This window comes from Branchiostoma lanceolatum, chromosome 18, assembly GCF_035083965.1.
Source record: "Branchiostoma lanceolatum isolate klBraLanc5 chromosome 18, klBraLanc5.hap2, whole genome shotgun sequence".
NCBI classification, from domain to species: domain Eukaryota; kingdom Metazoa; phylum Chordata; class Leptocardii; order Amphioxiformes; family Branchiostomatidae; genus Branchiostoma; species Branchiostoma lanceolatum.
In genome coordinates this window covers 2,163,252-2,171,877 of record NC_089739.1, presented here as the reverse complement: position 1 = coordinate 2,171,877, position 8,626 = coordinate 2,163,252, and the positions used below count along the sequence as shown (strand labels likewise).

The following is an 8,626-nucleotide window of genomic DNA, read 5'->3' as shown; positions in this document are numbered from 1 at the left end:
TTACGTATTTAGCAGCGTAGAATGATATGATTGTCTGCGTTCGGGTATAACTTGCATTTTTTTCTGCTCTACTATGAACATACAAGGGAGAGACGTTGTATTGTAATCGCTAGCTGTGAGTGCTTGCTGAGGGCTCTAGTGAAATTCGTGCTACGATAGGTTTAGGATGGTAATTTGAGAGCTAAAATTGAGTGCCATATCCAATGCTCTTGTTGTGGAAAAGACTGCTTGTTGTAGACCCTTTTCAGCAGCTAGTTCGAATTTCATCAAAATTTCGCTAAACAATCTTACGATGGCAAATTTAGAGCCAAATTTGAGTACAAAATCAAATTCTCTTGTGGCCGAAAAGGCCGTTTTCGGCCGCTAATTACTCTATCAAAGCTTTCGTGCTAAAAGATCTTACAACAAACGGACTGAACCGCAAATTCCACTGAACTTTTAGACAACGCTGGGCCACAGTCTCGCTAAAGATCTTTCGACAATCGAATCGCAGGGCAAATTTTCACCGAACATTTTGGTAACGGGCCGAACCAAAGATGGGCGCGTGCGACAACTGGACCTGGGCGACGAACAACCACGTCATCAACTGGGCGAAGGCGGGGACGGCCCTGGTGTTCTTCACGGGGATGGTCATCCCGAACGCCGTGCTGATCACCGTACTGGTGCGGGGACTGCTGCGGGGAGGGAAGAGCATCCCCCGCCTCTTCGTCCTGGCCATCGCCTGCACAGACCTATCCGCTGGCTGTAAGTGTTTACTTATGTTTACCTTCGCCATGAAGGTCTTATTTCTAAGGGTGCTTTTTGTGTGTGTGTGTGTGTGTGTATGTGTGTGCGTGTGTGTGTGTGTGTGTGTGTGTTTGTGTGTGTCTTTGCCTGTGTGTGTGTGTGTGTGTGTGTGTGTGTGTGTACATGTTAGATTTTAGATGACCCCTAGCAACTACATTTGTGATATTTCGTTCGTCTGTTTCCTTATCTTGCTCCTTGTTTTATTGTTTGTTTGATTGCTTGATTGTTATTTGAAGGAAAGAGTACTACCCGGTTGTGCAAACCCCTCAATTTACCTAAAACGTCATTGTGGATCTCCCCTTTCAGCACCAAGGACATTTCCCGCCCACGTATCGCACTTTACTCCGGTAGAATGTTATGTCCGTCTACCCATGGTTCAGAGAATGCAGGCAAACCCGTTCAAGCCCATACTCTTACTGAAAACTTCATTATGGACTACCAATTCAGCACTAAGGACGTTAACTGTAGGCGCTTCGTCACTTTACTCCGGTGGAGTGTGTAACGTGCTTACTTAAACCTAGTTTCCCTGACCGTGTCTCTTCTTAATGGCTCTCCTGTTCTTGAATGCTTTTTATAGATTTTTCTTATCGATCAGAGTGCCGTGCAGTCACGATGTAAAGCTCTTATCAAATGCTAGCTCTTAGGATGATAATCAATATGTTTAGGGCTTCGCGAACCGGGAAGTAGCACTACCCCCATCTGTATCTCCTTCTGTAACAATAAGATCACCAGAAAGACATCCACATTGTTCATTGTTCATTCCAATATCCACAATATCTAAAGTTAGAGCGTTTGGCTCAGAACCAATATATTCCGGGTCCGAGACTTGTTATGCCCCAATGTTGTGCCCATGGCAAAGGATCTTTACACGATATACCTACCATGACGGCGGAGTGACGCCCATAGAACCTCTTCGGCTAATCTGTCAGAAGTGTGCCAAAAACATTACGGATTTGGTGCGCCAATGTGCCAACATCTGCATATTTGCCATCAAGAGTCGTTATCTTAGGTATATGTCACAGTAGAGATTGGACTCCAGTAGGATCTGGAATCTTACTAGTATAGAGATTGGAATTCTAGTAGAATCTGTAATTCTCCAAGGACAGATTGGAATTCCGATATTCAGATCCCAGTTCAGTACTAAGATTCCAATCTCTCCTAGTAGGATTCCAGATCGTACTGGATTCCAATCTCTACTGTAACATATATAAAGGAAAATACAGTAGAGAGCGAGGTTCGTGCTTTCCTGTTCCTCACAAATTCCATCTGAATCATGAAATAAATGAGCATCGGAACATAAATATTTACACCTTGTGGCATGATACCCGTGAAAACGTTATAATTGATGTACACGGACCCAGCAGTATGTTTACCCATCAAGTTTCATCGCTGGGGCAACAGACGGCTGAAATAGAATATACTTATCATGATATATGTTATGTAAGATTATCGTACTGTATGTAAACGCTTGTAGTATCATTTAGCTAACATTGGGTCATTTAAATAACACTTTGATATATACCTCACACCAATAGAATGAAGTATTATTTTTGACTGGTCTTGATACTGCATCAGAAGTTCCGGCGTTTGTATTTTTTTTTAATGTGTTATGGTCTTCTTGTATGTTGGTTTTACCCCATTTGAACATCTTCTTGTACGTGGTATCCAAAATATCTGGATCATGTCAGTATCGCTTATGATTTTTCCCCGACCATGCGACATTTGAACACCTCTTAGGGGATGTAGTCTGCTATCTCTGATTGCCTTGTGTTTTCTTTTTTCAGCTTGTGGTGTCAAGTCGGCTAAACGGTCATTGTGTGTGACCCAGAACCCAGAAGTCCTGGATCGAATGTCCTGACATGCTCTCGATATTGTGCACTGACTTTACGCGAATTTTACACAAGGTGTAAATATGGGTACCTAACTTCGGTTGGGGAGGTAAAAGGCAGTGGAAGGCTAGGAATGGGCTCCACTTCCCAATACCATGCCCTAGACACAGTGGACATTTTTCCCGCAGGCTTTGCCACCGGTCACGCGACATTCAAACACATCTAAAGGGGTGTAGCCTGCCATTTCTGATTGGCTTTTTTTTGTCCGATATATTTTCTGTTTTTGTTGTTGTCTTTTGCATCAACGTGTGCTATTTCCAAATGCCTTGTTGTCGTTTTTCCCCTAGGTTTTGCTACCTACCACGCCACATTTGAACACCTCTTGGGCCTCGAAGATTGCCTTTCTGAATATCTTGTGTTTCTTTCTTAGGTAGGCTTTTCAGTAGGCTCTACCACCGACAATTTCATTTTTTAACACCTCTTTGGCCATGACATTGTGCCATTTCTGACTGCCTTGTTGTTGTTTGTCCCGTAGGTTTTGCCACCGGTCACGCCACGTTTGAGCACCTGTTCGGGAACTGTGCGGCCGGCGGGTTCACGGGGTGTAAGTACCGGGCTTTCATGACGTATCTGTTCTTCATCGCGTCACAGCTGTGCGTGGTGTGCTCCGCGCTAGAGAGGATGCTGGCTCTCAAACTGCCGTTCAAATATCATCTCCTGGTCAACTTCAAGTCTGCCTTCATCGTACTGGCCGGGGTGGTGGGATATGCGGTAGGTAAAGACATATATGATGTGTGTGTGTGTATGTGTTTGTGTGTGTGTGTGTGTGTGTGTGTGTGTTTGTGTGTGTGTGTATGTGTGCTTTGTGTGTGTGTTTTGTGTGCTTTGTGTGTGTGTATGTGTGCGTATGTTTATGTGTGTGTGTATGTGTTTGTCCGTGTGATTGTCCGTGAGTGTGTGTGTGTGTGTGTGTGTGTGTGTGTGTGTGTGTGTGTACGTCTGTCAACACGGTAACTCTACTATATTGATACCTGCATGGATTTTTTTATGTGTAGGTCTTGATGAGACCCCAAAATGATAAGCGTTTGGGTACCCTAGTACTAGTCTGTTTATACTGTTAAAGCACTTTGCAACTCGAGCCTAAGCTATTAGCTTAGTTTTTCATACAAACATGATCGGTATCTGAGTAGAAAAAGATCTACCCAGGATCAAGGATTAACAATTGTTTGTGGTCGAATATGTGGTATGTCAAAACAGATACAATATGTTTGTGTGGGTAGACCTTGTTTGCATACAGAGTTAAAGCACTTTGAAATTCGAACCTAAAACATCAGTCTAATATTTCAGTCAAATGTCTAAAGAGCGATCAACCGAAGGTCGGTTGTACCGGCTATACAGATACAAATACAACAGCTAAGGCCGCTATATTGGACATACAACATAAATACAGGCACATATGATATGTGTTGAGAAATTGTTTAATGGTGATGCAAACACTGCGCCTTTGCAACACGAGCCAAATCTCGCACCCGAAACATATTCGGTATGTGAAAGCAAACAATATGACATGCATAGATGCATGCCAGTATTCAATCATCGCGCCTGTTCGCAACCCAAGTGGAGTTGAAGCTATCGAGGCGATTATTCACCCAAACCAAAGATGGTTTTGATATTACACGGCCTGCTTTTTAACTTAAGCTTTTAATATCGGTAACCGCGAGGGACTAAAGTAATACACATCAATGTTTCTGCAAATAAACAATGTCAGCCTAAGACGTAGAAGCTATCTTTTATAGAAAGTTTGTGTGTGTCTGACTAAGTATATATGTGTCTGTGTGTGTGTGTTAGTATGTGTGCACATGTGTGTGTTCGTGTGTGTTCGTGTGTGTATGTGTATGTGTATGTGTGTGTGCGCGTGTTTGTGTAAGTGTATGTGTGTGTGAGTGAGTGAGTGTGTGTGTGTGTGTGTTTGTATGTGTGTGTTTGTATGTATGTGTGTGCGTGTCTGTGTGTGCCTCTGTGAGGTCTATCTTCCGCTATCTTCTGTTTATGACTATTTTGTTTATAAGCATGTTCATATCAGTGATGCGTATATTTGATTCTTTGTTTTCTAGCTGCTGTTCACCACCATCCCGTTTATGGGTGTTGTTGAGATCAAGCAGAAGTTCAGCATCTCCTGTCAGTACGACTGGCACGACCAGAGGCCGCTCGCGCAGGCGTATACCTACTTAACCGTCATACAAGGTAGGCCACGTATTTACTAATCGGTCGATTCATAGTTTGTTGCATCGGTACGACTTGAGGCCATTTTGTCTAGGGTATGCCTACTTCATCGTCGTACAATGTGTCCGATTAATTGGTCGATTAATTGGTTGATTGCTTGATTGGTTAATTGATTGATATATTGACCAATTTAATGATCGATTGGTCGGTTGCTTGTTCGATTGATTGACTCAGTTTGTGTTTGAAGCTCTTCATCACCAAAATCAACAGTAACGATAGATCAGGACTTTGAGACTGAGGAAGACGCTGAATTGACATGTACATTCTTGCATTCGTGTCTATCATTTGTTGTAACATAATGTTTGAAGCTTCCTTTCTGTTTCTTCCCGCAGGATTTTTCCTGATCGCCGTTCTGGTGTTCAGTAACCTGGCCGTGCTGCAGGAGCTCTACCGGATGCGGCGCCGCACTGCGGACCTCATGGTATTGCACCTTACTAAGCATTGTTATCAGCGACACCTAGGTGTAGGTTGGAATGCTGTAAATGCAGAAAAGTTCGCGGTGGTTTTATGTTCGCGGTTTTCACAGTAAATGCTTCGTCGCGATATCAAAATCACCGCGAACACTCAATTTTTCTCCCTACCGCGAAATTAAATCCCCGCGAACATTTCTGCATTAACAGTAGTAAAAGTTAGTATTGCCATGAGGAAGGTGACAGACGGTTTTGGTTGTGAATAAAGAACCTTTAAGTATTTTAACTGAACATTAAAGAAGTTTGAGAGTCTCCAAGGTGCATCACTGATCGTCCAATCATCTCAACGGCCAATAACCAATCATTGGTTGCCCAAAGATACCAGCTCTGTTGAATTGGGGTCTTGTCACTTTCTCTGATAGTAAAACATTTATCCTACCACGTATCAAAATGTATCTCTGTTTCATAAGCTGATAGCATGGATTACTTTTAAAGTACCAGATTTCTGTCTTAGTCTGTATAATGCAAACTCCAGCTGTGGGCTGATGACGGCTGCATAAATTATCCATATTTAGAAAGGAGGATTCCCTTGAGTTAGCGTCCTTAGCCATCAAGCTCTTGGGTTGTGAGGCGGTTACAGGGTGGCGAGCGGTCACAGGAGGCTTGATTGAATTCAGGCTAATTTCTGTCTTACATCTTAATTTTCTTCCATCTTCTCAGCCATCCGGTAAGAAGGAGGAAATGAAGAAGGAACGCGAGTTCGCCATCTTGATGATCGTGACGTCAATGTTCTTTCTCATCTGCCTCACTCCATATTTGGTAAGAGAAATTCTTTTGTTCTTAGTGTTCGATTTTATATTGTGAAGAATACAACATATTTATGGTGCTAAGCTTCATTCCTTGTTGATCACGTCATTTACCAGCACAAATGAAGTACCATGCTAGGCCCAGTTGCACGTACTAGGTTGAAACAAACTCAAAGAAAGAACAAAGAAAAGACACTACCACAAAGGTCTCTAAAATGTACTGATTCATCCGTTAATATTTTCGTCAGGTTAGTGAATGACTGGACAGAAAGTTCTAACTGACTTTTCTATACGGACTATAACAATATCATTAGGGCTGGCATCAAGTTTAAACTTATAAATATATCATTGTAGTCTTGAATGTATCTGTTTGTTCCCAGGGACACCTGAAAAGAGGCCAAGGACCTGAGTTTGATATACTGGTAAGAATAAATGAACGAAATTAAATGTTTTAACTGTAACGTTACCAGTTGAATCTAATTTCTCCCAGGTTCGCACGGTGATGAACCAGCAGGGGATGGACATGGACAAGGATAAGGACTTCGTGGCCAAGCGGCTCTACATCGCCAACAGCATGATCAACCCGCACCTGTACTGGGCCTTCCGTGCAAGCTCACGGGCGCGACTCTGGCGGTTCATCAAGAAACACGTGCTGGGGAAGTATGTAGGAAATGTTTGTTACCTTCGCCTGTTTTTCGATCTGTCTGTCTGTCTGTCTCTCTATCTGTCTCTCTTTCTCTCTCCGTCTCTCTGTCTGTTTCTCTCTGTAGGTGTGTGTTTGTGTGTGTGCGTGCGTGTGTGTTTCTGAGCGTCGTTAATCGAAAAGCTATAGATGTGCTCAACTGTGACTTTGTTTATTAATTAGTCTTGCAGTATAATATTCAGTTCTCCTTGTATGTATCTCACGTTCCGAACATTCTACTGTTTTGAACTTAATTTAGCAACAGACAACTTGAAATTATGGCTCAGAAAGATGTGTATTCATTTTTGTGACATTTTTCTATGATTTATTCCTAGGATCATGCCCGGCAAGCAGGAGATCACGCAGGTATCCACCATCCAGGGTACGGGAACAGTCAGTACAGGCCTGCCTGTCTCCACTACAGGGGTGGCACCGGTCGTCAGCAACTGCTAGGCTACGGTGTCATCCCAAACGATCCATTATGAGCTCAAATAATCTAATTTTCCCAAACTAAAATCCCGACCATCATTTGGGATGACAAATTGTGATGCCGCTCTTGCATCTAAAACAAGACCGGCGTTGCATCCAATTCAGTCCACTCTTGTACATAGTCCCCCAGCATAATCTAGTTAACTGTTATGCCGCTGTTGCATACAAAAAGACCCCCTTCTTAAACGGTCCATGTGCATCATTTGGGACAGCCAATTTATATGCCAATGTTACATCCCAAAAGACCCACTGTTAGGCTGTTGTTGCATCCAGGTTGAACCATTATCCCACATGACTCTCGAGTCATCACTTGAGATAGCCAACAAGAGATTATGCAGGTATCGACCATCCAGTCTGTCAGTCTGCATCCAAAACGATTCAGCATCCCATCATCATCATCATCTTGGCGCGAGGGATTGCCATAACCCTCCATTCCAGTCCTCTCTGTCCTCCATTGCTCTTGGCAGTTTTTCTGGTGTACATCCCAAATGATCCCCAAACATCATTTTTGATAACAACTGTATGGCTGTTGGATGCAAAGCTATAATTCCAAATAATCGACTTTCCTACACGGCCCACGAAAATATGTTGGAATAGCTGACGTGTGGTCACTTTGTTAAATCTACCATTAGCATGCCCTCTGGACTATTGCAATCATCGTTTGGGTCCAAATAATTCTAAGATCAAACAAGCTGCTGTGTTGAATAAACACAGACCACCAATCTACTATTCCAAATAATCCACTTTTACACACGACATCTGAACATGGCCTATGTGAAATGGTCCTGCGTGCCTCTAGACCATTGTAATCTTCGTTTGGGATCAAAAGTATTAAAAAGATCCTTCCGATGCTGTTAACGTTGTGAATAGCCCCATACCTAAAGCTACTGAGGCTCCTGTTAGTGACAAAGCTGTACTATTATGATTATTATTGTAATAATTATTACAAAGAGTCTCGTAACAAATGCAAATGTTTGTAAAATCACGATGAGCGATGAACGATGACTGCTAAAAAGAGTCGGAATCGTGTACCTATGTATGCCGAGTGGTCGGCCAAAACGACATACAGTTGGTTGGTGAAAATAATGCACCCCTTGTAATAATGTACATGTCTTGTAGGTTCTTTGCACGTAACTATCTGATTGAAATGATTTTCTTTAATAAGATTTCCATTGTGGTTAAGGTATATGGTCACTTGTATGGTGTATCAACATTGTATAATTGTATATGATAGCTTTTGTCATAATATACTAACACACATCACTTGTGAATAAGGTCATATTTATTACAGTTATATATATATATACTGCTTATCTTATAATGTATCGCGCAACCAGACGC

At 42.4% G+C, this 8,626-nt stretch overlaps 1 protein-coding gene across 1 annotated transcript; it reads left to right on the top strand.

Moving 5' to 3' along the window:
* Positions 1-223: 223 nt before the first annotated feature.
* LOC136424505 (prostacyclin receptor-like) lies at positions 224-7,674 on the top strand. The gene is made up of 7 exons (XM_066413120.1): positions 224-744; positions 3,151-3,386; positions 4,730-4,859; positions 5,231-5,319; positions 6,029-6,127; positions 6,605-6,774; positions 7,132-7,674. Exons 1-7 carry the CDS (start codon positions 537-539, stop codon positions 7,247-7,249), a joined length of 1,050 nt encoding a protein of 349 aa, XP_066269217.1. The 5' UTR covers positions 224-536; the 3' UTR covers positions 7,250-7,674.
* The last annotated feature ends 952 nt before the right edge of the window (positions 7,675-8,626 follow it).

Bases quoted from the DNA above. Each gene is read 5' to 3' on its own strand.
- LOC136424505 (XM_066413120.1), top strand. From the start codon at position 537: ATGGGCGCGTGCGACAACTGGACCTGGGCGACGAACAACCACGTCATC. The intron at 745-3,150 runs GTAAGTGTTTAC...TTTGTCCCGTAG, and splicing joins CACAGACCTATCCGCTGGCT to GTTTTGCCACCGGTCACGCC. The intron at 4,860-5,230 runs GTAGGCCACGTA...TTCTTCCCGCAG, and splicing joins CTACTTAACCGTCATACAAG to GATTTTTCCTGATCGCCGTT.